Source organism: Pelophylax lessonae, assembly GCF_965119305.1.
Source record: "Pelophylax lessonae genome assembly, chromosome: 3".
NCBI lineage: Eukaryota > Metazoa > Chordata > Amphibia > Anura > Ranidae > Pelophylax > Pelophylax lessonae.
Genome location: NC_138770.1, coordinates 394,292,509 through 394,311,740, shown reverse-complemented (window position 1 = coordinate 394,311,740; position 19,232 = coordinate 394,292,509). Strand labels below are relative to the sequence as shown.

The 19,232-nt window shown below is 46.0% G+C and overlaps 1 protein-coding gene across 1 annotated transcript in view; it reads right to left on the bottom strand.

Moving 5' to 3' along the window:
- AFG1L (AFG1 like ATPase) overlaps positions 1-8,545 on the bottom strand; it is a 206,146-nt gene extending 197,601 nt beyond the window's left edge. The window contains exon 1 of the mRNA XM_082248831.1: positions 8,388-8,545. Coding sequence (XP_082104957.1) covers positions 8,388-8,526 — 139 coding nt within the window. The 5' untranslated portion in view covers positions 8,527-8,545. The remainder of the gene's footprint in view (positions 1-8,387) is intronic.
- Positions 8,546-19,232: the final 10,687 nt, after the last annotated feature.

Genomic DNA, 19,232 nt, shown 5'->3' with positions numbered 1-19,232 from the left:
ATCCATCTATGGCTAGCTTAAAAGTGATCTAGGCAGCTCTACAGCTGCTTGATCACTTTTACCTTAGTAGCCAGAACGCAGACAGTGTCCATCTGGGGCTGTACACCCATCACTGCACGTCTGTCAAACTCTGATGTGTGGGTGATTCTGTACAGCTGCTGCAGCCCTATTGACACATAAACAGTCAGCTCTTTGTTTTGTACAGGCCTCTGCTTCTGTGTAAATGAGCCCTTAGATGTATTAAAAAAAATGTAATTTAATATTTTAATTACCTAAATGTGAGTTGGCATCAGCCTCTTTCAGTCCCTGTACAGCAAAGATTAGACTGGGAGAGGGAGAAGCAGCACAAGGAGAAAATCAGTTGTGCTGTAGCACTCAGATTTTAATAAGGAACATGCTGGTAGAAGGTCAGAGGAGTGTGACAGAAAGATGAGTTAACCCATCTGCTGCTTCTCCTTTCACAGTGCAATCAACAACTGAGGCTAGGAAGGGAACCTGTAAGTGTTAGGCCCCTTACAAGCAGGTGGACCTGATCAGATGCCCCATGCATCCCTATGGGGCAACGGATATCAGTGGAGACATGTCCGCTGATACCCACTGCCATCTGATCCGATCCTGTCTGTCAAATTTGGACGGATGGAAACCCTATTTGCTATCCGTCCAGTGGATCGGATCAGATGGGATCGGATTAGAGAAGACAGGCGGTCCGCTCTCATCCGATTCCCCCATAGGGAACAGCGGGGATCTGACAGCTCCGTCTCCGCACGCAGAACAGAGATGGAGATGTCATCCGCCTGCTCAGCGGGGATCGATGGATCAATCCCCCGCTGAGCAGAACGGATCCGTCGACGTAACGGAGCCGTGTGAAAGGGGCCTTAGGCTTAAAGAGGAACTTTACCCATAACAGCTTGATAAAAAATAATGTTCTTTAGCAAGGAACATACATTCCACATTAATAATTATGCTACCAAAATTACTTTGTGCTGTAAATTGTCTCCATCATTGTTTCTGTTTCTTCTTGCTTGAGGTTGCCATTTTGCTGAAGCCCAGAGCCCCTGAACAGCAGATATTTATAAAGCTGAACCAAACCCATTGATTTAACAGTTTCAAAAAACAGTTACATTCCTGGAATATCAGGGGATTGCTAATGGCCACATTTGCTTGTGTCCTTAACCAAACTGGCACCCCATCAAATGGCTGGTGTCATAAATGATCACATGTGCAGGACCATAGCAGTTCAAAAAGAAGCAGCTTCCTTGGCTGTAAAGGATAGTAGGGTTTAATTCCTCTTTAACCACTTGCCGACCGCCGCAAGTACATATACTGCGGCGGTCAGCCCCAGCCAGGCAAAGTGACGTACCGGTACGTCACTAGTCTGTCACCGGCTTGTTAGCCAATAGCGGGCGAGCGCGCGCCCGCCCCGGCTCGTTCCCTAACAAGTCAGTGCGTGTGACCGGCGGACCCGATGTCCGCCGGTCACTCGCGATCGTTCGCGGGAAGGGAGAAAAGCAGGCGGCTAATGTAAACAAAGCCGCCTGTCATTCTCCCCTGTGTAAAAATGGAGATCAGACGGTTCTACTATGTAGGACCGTTGATCTCTGTTTTTACACTAGTAGCCATGTCCCATCACAGTTAGAAACACGCCCCTAGGACACACTTAACCCCTCCCTCTCCAATACAGTTAACCCCTTCCCTGCCAGTGTCATTTTTACAGTAACAGTGCATATGTATAGCACTGATTACTGCAGTAATGTCACTGGTAACCCCAAAAGTGTCAAAAATGTCAGTCAAGGGTCCGATCTGTCCGCCGCAATGTCGCAGTCCCGCGAAAAAAATGGCAGATCGCCGCCATTACTCGTTTAAAAAAAAAACACCAAAAATGACAAAAATCTTTCCCTTTGTTAATAAACGCGATAACTTTTGCGCAAACCAATCAAAATACGCTTTTTGCAATTTTATTTTACCATACATATGTAGCATTAAACAAATTGGCCGACAATGTTAAAAAATTTTGATATTTAAATTTTTTTTTGGGGAATTTCATATAAAAAAATGTGAAAAATATTGTTATTTTTGCAAAATTGACGCTCTTTTTTTGTTTATAGCGCATGATCAAAAAATCGCACAGGTGATCAAATACCACCAAAAGAAAGTTCTGTTTGTGGGAAAAAAAGGACGTCAAATTCGTTTAGGTACAGTGTCCCACGATCGTGCAATTGTCCGTTAAAGTCACGCAGTAAAAAATCGCAAAAAACCCCCTGGTCAGGAAGGGGGTAAAATCTTCCGGGGCTTAAGTGGTTAAGGCTCTTTCACACTAGCGGACCGTTCAGATCCGCCTGTCAGTTTTTTTGGTGGATCTGAACGGTCCCCCCATGCATCCCTTTGGGGCATCGGATGTCAGCGGAGACATGTCCACTGACATCCGATACGATCCGTCAAATCTGGACGGATGGAAACCCTATTTTCCATACGTCCAGCGGATCGGATGAGAACGGAACGACAGTCCGTTCCCATCCGATTCCCCCATAGAGATGTATGGGGAACTGACAGCTGACACAGCGCGGAGAACAGCTGTCATCCTCCTGCTCAGCGGGGGATCGGCGGATCGATCCCCCGCTGAGATAAACGGAGTCCGTCCGATGGACGGACAGTGTGAAAGGGGCCTTAAAGCGGAGTTCCACCCAAAAGTGGAACTTCCGCTTTAGGGAGTCCTGACCCCCCGACATGCCACATTTGGCATGTCATTTTTTGGGGGGGGGAGCGGGTACCTAGTTTTGACAGGTACCCGCTCCCACTTCCGCTCGGAGCGCCGCGGCGCCCTGAGCGGAAGTTCTCCTCTCCCCCTCCCTCCCTGCAATCTTCTGGGACGCGTCAGAGATCCCAGAAGATTGCCGGCCAATCACGGCGCGCAGCGCGACTCGCGCATGCGCAGTGGGTACCCGGCTGTGAAGCCGCAAACTGTAACAGCCGGGTGCCCACAGCAGTGATGCCGGCGCCGAGGGAGAGGATCGAGGCTTCCGGCGGCCGCATCGCTGGACCGTTGGACAGGTGAGTAAATGGCTGGAACTCCGCTTTAAGGTTGTCGGCAGATCGGCCTCTACAAACTCAGCAGTGCCTAAAAATAGAGAGCAACTGAGCATATGCAGAGCATTAAGACAGTGTATTACTGGATTTTAAACTGTATAGACACTCATTTTTAATCTTTTCTATAGCTATACCTGCAAAAGGGGCCAGCCTGAAGTCATTTAGCAGGCCTTCATTTTCTGAATAAAGTTCCATTTTAATTTACATTTTTGGGTGGGAGTGCAGTAAAAGTAGGGAGCTTCGCTGCATTTTTACTACTTCGTAAAGCTGCAAAGGGGTTGTACACATTCCATCCCCACAATGCTTTGCTTCGCGGCATGACAAACTTCACCCCGCATGATGTGTTCGGTGGTCAGTGCTGTGTCTGCACTACAACCCTGTGTCATATATAAAAAGCTTATTTCAAGAAAACTTATTTAAAAAGCCCATCTGGCTGTAATTAAAGCAAGCCTGTCAGCCACTCCTGGACCAATCTCTGAAAAGGAATCCACCAAAGATCGTTCTTTAACCACTTCCCACCCGCTGTATAGTAAAATGATGGGGGAGCGTTGCGGCTATCATTCTGAGACTACATCATATCACAGCGCCCCAGATTCAGGACATGGTTATCGCAGTTGTGCCCTGTTCTTAGGGAACGGAGCGACCCTGATCTAGGTAAAGAGCCGATGACGCAGCTCTTTACCCATGTGATTGTCCAATCACAGCCGGTCACATGTAAACAAGGAAGTGCCATTTATCGCCTCTCCTCCCTTCACAATCTGTCAGTGTAAGGCAAGGAGAGGCAATCAGCGGCATCTCCTCACAAGGGAGACCTGTACAGGTATTTAGGGCAACGATCATCAGTGCCCTGATTACAGTACAGCCCCAGCAGTGTCCTGAATCAGTACCCATCACTGACACCAATCAGTGCTGTCTTTTAGTGCCCTTTAATGCCTGCTCATCAATGCCACCTAACATTGCCGCCTATCAGTGCCCATCAGAGCCGCATATCAATGCAGCCTTATCAGCGGGCATCAGTGAAGGAGAAGAATTACTTTTTTTACAAAATTTACTGACCGAAAGCAAGAAAAACTCTTTTTTTTAACCACTACCCAGCCACCCGTCGCCTTTTTACTGCGGCAGGGTGGCTCTCCTGCGCAAACCGCCGTAGGTCTGCGTGAGACACTAGGGGGCGAGCGCGCACCGCCAGCGGCATGCTCCCGCCCCCACTCGGCAGCGGGGAAGCTGATGCACAGGTCAGGCGGCTTCGATTGCCGCCTGACACCCGCGATCGCTCCCTGCTGGGAGAGAAGGATAGTCGACTGTTGTAAACACAGACGACCATTCTTCTGTCTGCAATGACCATAGAGCTCATGTGATCCATCCTTCTATATAGGATCACATGTCTCTATGGTCATTTCAGAAGCCACACCGCCCCACAGTTAGAATTACTCCCCTAGGGTCACATTTAACCCCTTGATCACCTATACTGTTAACCCCTTCCCTGCCAGTGTCATTATTACAGTAACAGTGCATATTTTTAGCACTGATTACTGTAGTAATGTCACTGGTAGCCCCAAAAGTGTCAAAAATGTCAGTTAGGGGTCTGATCTGTCTGCTGAAATGTCGCAGTCCCACAAAAAATCGCAGATTGCCGCCATTACTAGTAAACAAAAAAACAATAAAAATGACAAATCTTTGCTGTAGTTAGTAGACACAATAGCTTTTGCACAAACCAATCAAAATACACTTATTGCAATTTTTAAATTGTCATTCTTTTTTTGTTTAGAGCGCAAAAAATAAAAATCGCACAGGTGATCAAATACCACCAAAAGAAAGCTCTATTTTTGGGGAAAAGAGGACGTCAATTTTATTTGGGTACAGCATCACACGACCGCGCAATTGTCCGTTAAAAATCGTAGTGCCGAATGGCAAAATAGGACCTGGTCATTAAGGGGGCAAATCCTTCTGGTCTTAAAGTGGTTAAATTTAGGGATGCACCGAAATGAAATTCTTGGCCGAAGCCGAATAATAATGAAATGTTTGGCCGAAGGCCGAATACCGAACGCGGTGTTTCGCATTTTTTCCATTTATTTTGCCAATTTTTTGTCCTCTCTCTTGTCCTCTCATGTCTCTCTCTCTTGTCCTCTCATGTCTCTCTCCCTAAATGTTACTGTAGGGAATGGGATTCAGTGCACACTGCAGCCTTGTACCATAGGGTTAATGTTAGTGACACTGTAGGGATTGGGAAGGATGCTGGGAATGGAAATCAGGAAGCATGCAGGCAGCCTTGTAAATTTTAATTGCAGATACAGAGCACTGGGCAGGTCAGGGTTAATGTGGTAACATCAATTACTCAGTGACAGTCAGTCAGTGTCAGTGTGGACTCGATCAGATTATACCGTGACAGACAGTCTCTCATAGTGGTGGTAGTAGGAGGCTGGAGGTGGACTAGTAGGAGCCTGGAAAGGAGCACAGCCGCATACATACATTACTCACTCGTGCACTGCAGCCCGCCCCACACATTCAGTGAGTCTTACTCTCCTCCCTAGTTTTTTCAATGGCACATTCAGGAAGCCAATCACGCCGTGAGTAGCGGCACAGCGGAACCAATCAGGTGTGCAGGCGTGATTGGCTTCCTGAATGTGCCATTGAAAAAACTAGGGAGGAGAGTAAGACTCACTGAATGTGTGGGGCGGGCTGCAGTGCACGAGTGAGTAATGTATGTATGCTCACCGCTGAAGTGTCCCGGCTTCCCCTGCCTAACACGGAAGTCTGTGAGTCCTCCTGTCCTCCTCCGAGTCCCTTCCCCCTGTAAATATCGTGACCTCGGCGATATGAATATCGCCTACGGCCACAGAACGATAGTCGATATCATATCGACTATCGTTCAGCCCTATTGTTCAGCACAAAATTATTCGGCCTTCTGACTTATTCGGCCGAACACCGAAAGTGCTATTTTTTCTATTTTCGGCCGAATAATGTTCGGCCGCTGAATATTCGGTGCATCCCTAGTTAAATTAGTTAAAAAATAAATAAATGAAATAAAAAACCAAGCAGTGTTTAAGGCCCCATTCACACTGGGGCGACGCTACTTCCCGGGGCGACCTCCGAGGTCGCGGCGCGCTGCTCGCACCGCGACCTCGGAGCGGCCGGCACGGACTTCATAACATTGAAGTCTATGCAGGTCGCTCCGGGTCGCCCCAAAGAAGCTCCGGACCCTTTTTCTAAGTTGGAGCGACTTGTGTCGCTCCTATTAGAATGGGTCCATAGCTTCTCAATGCAAGGCGACCTACGGCGACCTGTCAGGCGACCAGGTCGCCTCAGTGTGAACGGGGGCATAAGAGTAGCTTCAGGCACCTATGAAAAAAAAAAAAAATAAAAGTCAGCAGCTACAAAAAGTGTAACTGCTGTTTTTTAACCACTTGCCGACTGCTAACAGTAATATTACTGCGGCAGAGCGGCTCCTCTGGGTCCAGCGACGTAGACCTACGTTGCTGGACTCCTAGTGATTCCGGCTTTGCGCGCTCCCGTTGTGTTTAGACACAGCGGGAGTCGGGCCGGGGGAGGAGAGGCGGCGATTGCCGCCTCCCTTCCCCGATCGTTGGGGAAACTGTGAGAAGATCCGCCTGCTTATGTAAACAAAGCAGGCGGATCTGTGTCTGTCACAGAACCCCCTCCCCACGTCAGTAAGCATGAGGCATACATTTAACCCACTGATCACCGACAGGGTTAACCCCTTCCCTGCCAGTGTCATTATTACAGTAACAGTGCATATTTTTAGCACTGATTACTGTAGTAATGTCACTGGTCCCCCCCAAAAGTGTCAAAAATGTCAGTAAGGGGTCCGATTTGTCCCCTGCAATGTTGTAGTCCTGCAAAATATCGCAGATCGCCGCCATTACTAGTAAAAAAATAAAAATAAATAAAAATGGCATAAATCTTTCCCGTAGTTAGTAAACGCGATAACTTTTGCGCAAACCAATCAAAATACGCTTATTGCAATTTTTTTTACCAAAACTATGTAGCAGAAAACAAATTGGCCTCAAATGTTAAAAAATTTTGATTTTTATATATTTTTTTTTTGAAATGTCATAGCAGAATGTGAAAAATATTGTTTTTTTTTTTTTTTTCAAAATTGTTGTTATTTTTTTGTTTATAGCGCAAAAATTAAAAATCGCACAGGTAATCAAATACCACCAAAAGAAAGCTCTGTTTGTGGGGGAAAAAAGGACGTAAATTTCACTTGGGTACAGCGTTGCACGACCGCGCAATTGTCTGTTAAAGTAACGCAGTGCCGAATCGCAAAATAGGGCCTGGTCAAAAAAGAAGCAAATCCTTCCGGGGCTGAAGTGGTTAAAAAACAGCCACTTGCCTGTCCCACGGTCCAGTGGTGAGCTCACCCCAGCTGTCTTTATCCTCTGTCCTTCCTCTGCGGCATCTTCACTATGGGCACCTGGCTGTGACAGCCGGGTGCCCACTACACATCTACAAGTCGGATTGGTGGATGCAGTCTTCCGGGGGCCTATCAGTGTCCCAGAAGACTACAGGGGGAGGAGAACTTTAATTGCCGCAGCGCTCGTAACAGAAGTGGGAGCAGGTACATCGGGTACCTGCTCCCCCCACTTCTCAAAAGTGCCAATTGTGCAAGAGGAGCAGGGGGCGAGTCCTTAAAGCGGAACTTTCCCTTTTGGGTGGAGTTGCGCTTTAAATACCACCATAAGAAAGCTCTATTTGTGTGGGGGAAAAAAATGATAAAAAGGTAATTTGGGTACATGTGTTGCATGACTGCGCCAGTGCTGAAAGCTGAAAATTGGCCTGGGCAGGAAGAGGGTGAAAGAGCCTGGTATTGAAGTGGTAATGATATATATATATACACACACACACATACATATATATATATATATATATTATATATATATACACATATATATACATACATATATATATATTATATATATACACATATATATACATACATATATATACACACACACATATATATATACACACATATACACATATATATACACACACATTCATAGGTAGTAGCAGATAGAAACACAATATAGGTAGTTGGTCTTTAGAAGATTTGCAGCCACTTAACACTCCACTGTGTGTGCTTTCCAGCTATAAAACATTAAAATGAACACTGGTGTATTAGTACCTTCTTTAATTAAGAAAATAATAGCATGTTAACAGTGCAGCACAAGACTATGACTGAGCCATGCATGCAGGACTTAGCAGTGTTTCTCATTGATTTCACACTACCAGCCGGCAGCTCTTCGTTTAGGAACAGAGTACACACTCTGCACTTCACTAACCTGCCGCCGGACTCCGCAGGCAGGGAACGGAGAACCCTGGCAGCCTCCTTAGGTGGGCACCGTACCGTAGCCTTTGGCAGCCCCGGTAAGTTGCCCATAAACAGCGCAGGGAAACCAAGGGCGCAATGGGAGCCGCCATGTTTGAAGAGGCCGCTTTCAATAACTTTATTCAGTGCGCAGGGGCGAACAGCGCGTGACAATACTGACAAGCATTGCCGCGAGGGAATGGGGTGAGGCTTTTCATGGGGCAGCAATGTGGACAAGCAGTGTTTTTTAGATGAAGATATGTAACACAAGGCAGTAGTAAAAGCAATGCTGTAGCCAAGGCACAGTCTATGTTTTGGCTTGTCAGAGACTTTTCTTCGGGAATGGTGTCCCAAACAACCCTCTGCAGCATAATGAACCTACTGTATACGAAACTAAGGATAACCTTCCATTTACAATATAGATGAGTCAATTTATTTCTTTTTTCTAGACTAGGGAAGAGGTTATTAGCCCATCCATCAAGATCGACCAGTAAGGCTGGCCATGCATTATACAATTTTCTGTACAATCTCCTTAGGTGCCGGTTCACACATATGTGATGCCAGACATCACATGTAAGCACTTTAAATCACACGCAATGTCTGTGCGCTGCGAATTCGGCCATACAGATTGTATGGCTGAATTTGAATCGCATTCAGACCAGATTTGCACGGGATCCTTTTTTTGGTCCGCATCAGAATCGGATCGCATGGGTGTTCACACCTATATGATCCGTGTCATGTCCGAATTGACAGTTCACACTACGATGTGCAAACTGTTCTGGGGGTGTCGTTAACTTTGTATTGACACCCCCCAGCGATTCACATATGGCAGTGTGAACTGCCTGCGAGTCGGGTGGGATGCGGGAACCGGCCATGGATGTGCAGGGTTTCCTGCATCGCACCAATGTGAATTGAGCCTAAGATGTCTATGGAAATTGCCCCCCCCCCCCAAATCGCCAAAATTAGTACTGAAACGCAAAGTTGGCAGTTTCCTCCGATTTGAAATGTCAAATCAGGACCAATGTGAACGTGGACTAGGGCTGGGCTGACATTGATGCGATGGAAGACACTGCATGTAATTCACACCACACTGCTGTGCAAATCACATGCAATGTCTGTGCGATGCAAATTCAACCATATAGATTGTATGGCTGAATTTGCACCGCATTCAGGCCAAACTCGCACAGGACCCTTTTTTTGGTCTGCAGCAGAATTGGATCACATATGTGTTCACACCCATGCGATCCGATTCCTGCCTGAATTGACAGTTCGCAGTGTGATATGCGAACTGATTTGGGCGTGTTATTAACTTTGTATTTACACCCCCAGCGATTCACAAATTGCAGTGTGAACTGCCTGCGAGTCAAGTGCGATGCGGGAACCCGCAGTGGATTCGCAGGGTTCCCGCATCGCATATGTGTGAACTGGCACTTTCCCTTCAACTATATACTGCAAGAACCTGCCTGATTGGATACAAATTTAAAGTGTTGTGTGGGTTTGACCTCATATTTTTTGGTAAAGCCAATGGAAAATTTTAAAAAGATATTGTATAGTGCAGGGTATTTAAACCGCAAAGAGTCCTCGAGTCCGAGTCTGAGCATTGCTTTGTGTTAACTCCTGTGTGCGGTGACTCTTCAAGGAGAACGCGAGTACAGCTCGCACGGCTCTCTCCTCCTCCTTCCCTACAACTATGTGAACAGCTACACTGGATATAAAAGTCTACACACCCCTGTTAAAATGTCAGGTTTCTGTGGTGTAAAAAAATGAGACAAAGATAAATCATTTCAGAACTTTTTCCAGCTTTAACCACTTGCCTTCTGTGCACTTAAACACCCTTCCCATCCAGGCCAATTTTCAGCTTTCAGCGCTGTCACACTTTGAATGACAATTGCGCGGTCATGCTGCACTGTACCCATTTGAAATTTTTATCATTTTTTTCACACAAATAGAGCTTTCTTTTGGTGGTATTTAATCATCTCTGGGTTTTTTATTTTTTACAAAAAAAAAGAATAAAGACAAAAAATTTTGAAAAAAAAAAAAAAGTTTTTCTTATTTTCTGCGAGTAAATTTTGAAAATAAATTTTTCTCCTTCACTGATGTGCGCTGATGAGGCGGCACTGATGGGCACTGATGAGGTGGCACTTATGGGCACTGATGAGGTGGCACTTATGGGCACTGATGAGGAGGTACTAATATGCCGCACTGATGAGCACTGATAGGCGGCACTGATAGGCGGCACTGAGAGGCGGCACTGATGAGCACTGATAGGCGGCACTGCTGGGCACTGATAGGCGGCACTGCTGGGCACTGAGAGGCGGCACTGCTGGGCACTGAGAGGTGGCACTGCTGGGCACTGAGAGGCGGCACTGATGGGCACTGATAGGCGGCACTGATGGGCACTGGCGGATGGCACTGGACACTGACGGGTGGCACTGATGAGCGGCACTGATGGGCAGCACCATCAGTGCCCACACTCAGTGCCCATAGTGCTGCCAGTCAGTGCTCATCAGTGCCTAGATGAGCAGGCACTGATGGGCACTGACTAGCAGCACTATAGGCACTGATTGTGGGCATTGATGGGGGGCACTGATGGCGGGCACTGTGGGCACTGATGGGGGGGCACTGTGTGTGTGTTTTTACCTTTTAGTAATCAGGGCACTGGTGATCGGTGCCCTGATTACATTCTCCTGTGTCCCCGGCGCTGTGAGGCTCCCCCTCCTTCCTCACACTGCAGGCTCCGTGTGAGGAAGGAGCGCCGGCGATGAGAGATGATCTCATATGTTTACATATGAGATCATCGCTCATTGGACGGCCAGATCACGTGGTGAATGGCCGCTGTGATTGGCCATTCCCCACGATCTGTGATCGGCCGTGTCCAAGGGACACGGCCGACACAGATTTTCCCCGCAGCGCGCTCGCGGGAGCGCGCTGGGGGCGTGTCACTGGGAGGCCGTTTAAAAACGGCCTCCCGAAAATTCGAGTCCGCGCTGCAGCCGTATATAGGCTGTAGCGCGGACGGGGGGTGGTTAATGTGACTTATAAACTGTAAAAGTAAGTTGAACAACAAACTGAAATCTTTTAGGTGAAAAGAAGTAAAAATAAAAAACTAAAACAATATGGTTGCATAAATGTGCATACCCTTAACCACTTGCAGACCGGGCCATAGCCAAATGACGGCTACAGCACGGTCGGCTTATTCTGGGAGGGCGTACTATGACGTCCTCTCAGAATCGCGCTTCCCCCGCGCCCCTTGGGGCGCGCACACGGAAGTGTCTGTGCTCGCCAGGGACCTGGCGCATCACGGATCGTGGTAAAGGGCCAATGACAGCGGCTCTTTAAAACGTGATCGCTCCATCCAGTGACACAGCGATCACATGTCAACAAACCGCTGCATGTCCGGTTCATTTCTCTCCTCTACTCGCACACTGTACACAACGATCGGTACAGCGTGCGAGGAGAGGAGAGAAACTGCAGTTGCACTCATCTTCTGCCTCCTCCCTACTCAAATTATGCCCATCCGTGCCTTATCCATGCCACATCAATGCCTCTTCCATGCCACATCCATGCCCATCTGTGCCACATCTGGGCCCACCCATGCCACCTCAGTGCTCATCCATGGCTCATCCATGCCACATCATTGCTCATCCATGCCACATCAGTGCTCATCCATACCTCACCAGTGCTCACCTGGGCCACATCCATGCCATGTCAGTGCTCATCCATGCCATGTCAGTGCTCATCAATGCCATGTCAGTGCTCATCCATGCCACATCCATGCCACGTCAGTGGTCATCCGTGCCACATTCATGCCACGTCAGTGCTCATCTGTGCCGCATCAATGCCACATCAGTGCTTATCCGTGCCACACCCATGCCACGTCAGTGCTCATCTGTGCCACATCCATGCCACGTCAGTGGTCATCTGTTCCTCATCCATGCCATGTCAGTGGTAATCCGTGCCACATCCATGCCAAGTCAGTGCTCATTCGTGCCACATCCATGCCAAGTCAGTGTTCATCTGTGCCACATCAATGCCACATCAGTGCTAATCCATACCACATCAGTGCTCATCCGTGCCACATCCATGCCATGTCAGTGCTCATCCGTGCCACATCCATGCCACGTCAGTGCTCATCCGTGCTACTTCCATGCCACGTCAGTGCTCATCCGTGCCACATCCATGCCACATCAGTGCTCATCCATGCCACATCGGCGCTCCTCCGTGCCACATCCATGGCACATCATTGCTCATCCATGCCACATCAGTGCTCATCTGTGCCACCATGCCACTACAGTGCTTATCAGTGCCCTACAGTGCCTCACAAAATTGTAATGGGAAGTCAGAAAATGACGGTGCTCCCTGCATGTTGGGCCTCTGTATGTGGCTAGGCTGTGTAAAGGTGTCACACATGGAGTATCGTCATACTCAGGAGGAGTAGCAGAATGTATTTTGGGGTGTCATTTTTGCAATGTACATGCTATGTGTTAGAAATATCTTAGAAATGGACAACTTTGTGTAAAAATGGACAACTTTGTGTGCGTTTCTATTTTCTTTCCACATTTTCCAAAAACTTGTGGAAAAAAATGACATGTTCAAAAGAGGCACTATGCCTCCTAGATTATGTGTTGGGGTGTTTGCCTTCCAAAATGGGGTCATTTTGTGGGCGTTTCCATTGTCCTGGTGCTCTAGGGCCTTCAAAAGTGTGATAGGTTTTTAGGAAATTATATGTGTAATTTTTGCTCATAGAACACCTGGAGGTGCCACTTGGATGTTGGGCCTCTGTATGTGGTAAGGATGTGGTATCGCCATACTCAGGAGGAGTAGCAGAATGTATTTTGGGAAGGGTTGCCACCTCATCCTGTTAAAACCAACTATATATGAATTACACAGATTCTGTGGCTAATTTAATGCAGGTAAAGCACTAAGTTAGTTTACTTACCACCCTAAACAGCCACAGAACCTGTGTAATTCATATGTGTTCAGTTTTAAAGGGATGAGGTGGAAACCCTAATTTTCGGGTGTAGTTGCAAGTATGCCAATAAAGCATGTGAGAAATAACTTTGTAATATGACCATTTTGTTAAAAAAAAAAATCTTTATTTTGCAAAGAATTGTGGAAAAAAATTACAACTTCAAAAACCTCACCATGCCTCTTATTAAATATCTTGGAATGTCTGCTTTCCAAAAGGGGGACATTTGTATTTTACTGGCTTATTAGGGTCTCAAGAAATGAGATAGGCCGTCAGTACATCATGTGTGATCAATTTTCAATGATTGGCACCATAGCTTGTAGACTGTATAACCTTCACAAAAACCAAAAAAAATTATATTTATTTGGGTTATTTTTACTAAAGATTTGTAGCAGTATAAAGTTTGGCCAAAATTGCAAACTTTTAAGACCGAAACAAAGAAAAATGCATTTGTTTACAAAATTTTCAGTATTTTTTTCATTTATAGCGCAAAAAATAAAAAACCCAATGATGATTAAATACCACCAAAAGAAAGCTCTGTTTGTGTAAAAAAAAGGACGGAAATTTCATATGGGTACAGTGTTGCATAACTGAGTAATTGTCATTCAAAATGTGAGAGCACTGAAAGCTGAAAATTGGTCTGGTTAGGAAGGGGGTTTAAGTGCCCAGTGGCTAAGTGGTTAAACAAATACTTTGTTGAAGCACCTTTTAATTTTATCACAGCACTCAGCCTTTTTGGGTATGAGGCTATCAGAATGGCACATCTTGACTTTGCAATATTTTCCCACTCTTCTTTGCAAAAACCAGTGTTAATTTTGCCCGCAAATTTCAATTTAGTTTTAGTCTTAGTCTTAGGACTAAAATGGCATCTTAGTTTTAGTCCTATTTTAGTCTTCTGCAAGTGTTTTAGTTTTAGTCGTATTTAGTCGACTAAAACTCCAGTATATTTTAGTCGACTAAAACGCCCTACATTTTAGTCGACTAAAACTAATTTTAGTCATCTATAATCAAATGGGTGTAGTTCAATTGTAATTTGTAATGCATTATTTAAGCATTTCTCTACAATTTCCAAACTCATTATATACTACTGCTGGTCCTGGAGTGAAAAATCTAATATGTTATTATTTATGCTTTGAGCATGCACCGGTGTTAATTTTTGGCAGCAAATTTCGATTTAGTTTTAGTTATAGTCTTTTGACTAAAATGCCATTTTAGTTTTAGTCGTATTTTAGTCTTAAGACTAAAATGCCATTTTAGTTTTAGTCGTATTTTAGTCATCTGAATTGTGTTAGTCGACGAAAACATTTTAGTCGGTTTTAGTCGACTAAATTAACACTGGCAAAAACACTCCAAATCTGTCAGATTGCGAGGGCACCTCCTGTGCATAGCCCTCTTCAGATCACCCCACAGATTTTCAATGGGAGTCAGGTCTGGGCCCTGGCTGGGCTTTTCAAAAACTTTAATCTGATTCTGGTGAAGCCATTCCTTTGTTGATTTGGATGTATGCTTTGGGTCATTGTCATGCTGAAAGAGGAAGTTCATCTTCATGTTCAGCTTTCTAGCAGAAGCCTGAAGGTTTTGTGCCCATATTGACTGGTTTTGGACTGGTATTTGGTACTGTTCATAATTCCCTCTACCTTGTCTAATTCCTTCTGTCTAATTCCCTCTACCTTGTCATACAGTAGCCGAAAAATAGTTAGAAAATCTCTCATTTGGTCCTTTCGTTCATTTTTTGTCCAGTTAGTGGGCACCAAAATAAAATCGGTTTTAACTTTTCAGAGCTGAAAAATCGAAGGAACAGTATGGAAAATTCTGCCAAACGAACGATAAATTACATAGTTACATAGTAGTTGAGGTTGAATAAAGACAACAGTCCATCCAGTTCAACCTGTGTAGGTGTGTGTCGACGTATTCATTTCCCATACCCCTGAATGTTTTTATTTTGGAGATGTATGTCCAAGAGTCTTTTAAAAGTAGCCATACTCCCCGCAGTTACTACCATTTGTGGAAGCGAGTTCCACAATCTTATTGCCCTTACTATAAAAAATCCTTTGCGTAGCCTGAGGTTAAATCGCTTCTCCTCTAATCGCATTGAATGGCCTTGTGTTCTCTTGCACTCCTTTCGACTGAATAGTTTTTTGTTCTATGCTGAGATCACCGCTGAGGTATTTGAAAGGTTAATGTGTTTCTCGCCCGAACTGTTTGCACTAGGCATATGTGACAAAATGAACGAAAATTGATTAATTTATGTCCGTTGAACGATTTATCTGTCAAAATTCGGTCATTATATGATGGCACGATCGTCTGCTCTCACGGCCGAGTGTTCGTTTTTAAAAAATGAGTTTGAACGATATTTCGTATAGTGTATGGCCAGCATAAGGCCCTTGTTCCAGCTGAAGAAAAACAGCCCCAAAGCATGATGCTGCCACCACCATGCTTCACTGTGGGTATGGTGTTAATTTGGTGATGTGCAGTGTTGTTTTTGTGCCAAACATATCTTTTGGAATTATGGCCAACAAGTTCAACCTTGGTTTCATCAGACTATAACACATTTTCCCACATGCTTTTAGGAGACTTTAGATGTGTTTTTGCAAAATTAAGCCAGGCTTGGATGTTTTTCTTCATAAGAAAAGGCTTCCGTCTTGCCACTCTACCCCATAGCCCAGACATATGAAAAATACGGGAGATTGTTGTCACATGTACTACACAGCCAGTACTTACCAGATATTCTTGCAGCTCCTTTAACCACTTGCCAACCGGGCCATAGCTGAATGATGGCTACAGCTCGGTTGGCTTATTCTGGGAGGAGGTACAGGGACATCCTCCCAGAATCAGGCATGCACACGGAAGTGCCTGTGATCGTCGGGTTCTTCAGTCCCGGTGCATCCCGGATTGGAATAAAGGACTGATGACAGCGGCTCTTTACAACATGATCACCCTGTCATTGGATCATCATTTGTCAACAAACCGGCACATGTCCGGATTAGCTCTCTCCTCTCCTCGCATGCTGTACACAGCGATTGGTACAGTGTGCAAGGAGAGAAGGGAGACTGCTGCAGTGCTCACCCATGCCCATCTGTATCTCATTCATGCCCATCTGTGCCTTATCTGTGCCTCATTCATGCCCATCTGTGCCTAATTTATGCCCATCCATGCCACATGCATACCTCATTTGTGCCCATCAATGCCACATCAGTGCTAATCCATGCCACATCTATGCCACATCCATGCCACATCAGTGCTAATCCATGCCACATTCATGCCACATCAGTGCTCATCCATGCCACATCAGTGCTCATCCGTGCCATATCAGTGCTTTTCCATGCCTCTACAATGCTTATCAGTGCTCTACAGTGCCTTACAAAAGTGTAATGCCTCCTAGGTTATGTGTTGGGGTGTTTGCTTTCCAAAATTGGGTCATTTTGTGGGCGCTCCAGGTCCTTCGAAAGTGTGATAGGTTGTCAGAAAATTATATGTATAATTTATGCTCCTAGCATGCCTGGAGGTGCTACTTGCATGTTTGACCTGTATATGTGGCTAGGCTGTGTAAACGTCTCACACATGTGGTATCGCCATACTCAGGAGGAATAGCAGAATGTATTTTGGGGTGTAGTTTCAAGTATGCCTATACCAGGGCTCGACAAACCCCAGGCGCCAGGTCGCATTCGCGACTGGAATTAGTGGCCTAGCGCCTGGGCTACATTGCAGCAGGTGTCTTGTCCCCATGCGACCCCCCCCTTAGGTGCGCGGACTAAAATGCCACGCCGGCCGATAATTGAGGCCTCGCAGGCTGGAGTGAGATGCTTGCAGCTCCCTGGAGACGGACGGAGGCTTTGCTTGCTCTGTTTGGGGATTAACTGCACTCTTCCAGGGAACATGGATGCTGTGCATGGGCATGACGAGTGTGAGCAGGAGGACGAACAGTGATTAGTGATGAGCGGCGTCACTGTGCAGCACCTGAGCCCCGGGGATGGAGAGCTCCTCTGATTCCCCCCCCCCCCATCTCTATACATTACTCTGATCACTCCCATCTCTATATGTTACTCTGATCTCCCCCCCCCCCCAAATCTCTATACATTACTTGAATCCCCCATCTCTATACATTAATCTGACCCTTTTATCTCTATACATTACTCTGATTCCCCCCCATCTCTATACAGTACTCTGATCCCCCCATCTCGATACATTACTCTGATCCCACCCCCAATCTCTATACATTACTCTGATTCCCCCCATCGCTATACATTATATCCTGCCCCCCCCCATCATACTGGTGCAACACGAAAGTTGTGCGACTGTCAATCCGACTTTGCCATGTGTAACGCTCCTGCGTTTTATGTATGATGTGGATTTACAGCTGCAGAAATATTCCACTTCAGTAGTCATGTAGAGAAACGCTGAGACACCAATCCCAACTCCCAAAGACTCATCATGTGTGGATGATCTCAATTCAGCAAGTAAATACACACACTCAATAAGATGTTCCTAGAGTGACTTATGTATATAGTAATACAGTGATGATAGGCTGAAGAGACAGGTTGGGTAGAGGTGGTAGATGACAGACACTTGAAAGGAAATGTTCTTGAAAGTAAGATAGTAGCAGATGGGATGCAGATAGGTTAGCAATCATGTATGGTAGCAGATGATAGAGTAGCAGGTGAACATACAGGAGAGACCAACCCAGTGCAAGAGCAAATGGTAGTAGGCTCAAGAGCTAGCAATCTTAGATAATGCAGATGTAATAATAGTCCTTAGTATGCAGAGCTAGATAGTGTAAGCTTTAGTATGAAGGTTTATAGAGGTTTCCCCTGTGGGGTACTTATCACTAGTAGCAATGTAGCAGAGGAGAGGTTCGTCAAGAGCGGATGATCCGGTAGCGGGATACAGGGATCAGCGCAGCGTGGTTCCGTCAGCGAGGTATGCTTGCAAGCATGAGAGCTTCAAGACAGGTTAGCATCAAGGCACAAAGCAGGGTAGTCGTGAGAAGGGTGAAGGTGAAAACAGCATGCCAGGGTTGATCGGGTGGCGAGACACAGGATCCGAAAACAGAGGTTCAGGTAGCGAGATACAGGAACGTGTAGATTTGACATGCTGAACTCAGAGATCAGGACGCTCCAACCATGACGGTTGAACGAACACATGTGAGTGAGAGCTGGTGATTTAAATAGCTGTTCAGTCCGGCGCTCAGTGATGATGTCAGCACTCTTAAAGGGAAACACACCTATATGTGCTTCATCTATCTAGGTAGATGGAAAGCACCCGGAAATGATGTGATAGGAGGCACTGAGAGTGCCAGAACCTTACACCATGCTACTTCGGTCTGACATCGATCCAAATTCCATGTGACTTTAATGAACTTGATCCCATTTTGATCCGACTTCAAGATGAATGCAACTTGAGTCTGGTATGGATTTTGAGGGGAAACCAAAAATTTAAAAAAAAAGGTGTGGGACAAGGGAGCGCCCCCTCCCCTTTTGGAACCATACCAGGTCACATGCCATCAACAGGAGGGGGGTGCTTTGGGGTAGGGGGACAAGGGCCTCAGGGTTGTAGGGGTCTGCGGGCAGGGGGCTTATCGGAAACTTGAAGCCCACTTTAGGAAACCCCTACCTTTTCACCCCAAAAAAAAACAAACATTGTAGTGTAAGAAAAACAGGAGGCAGTTTTTGACAAGTCCTCTATTAAAAATTATTAATGTCCCCGATGGTAGTTCCACTATCAATCATAATTGCCCCTATCAATCCAAAAAAAAAAAAAAACGAGAGCTCCCACTGTTCTGTCAGCTCCAGTGTCTGACAGTTCTTATATAACCATGGGGCATGGCCATACAGTGACATAACCTGAAGAACC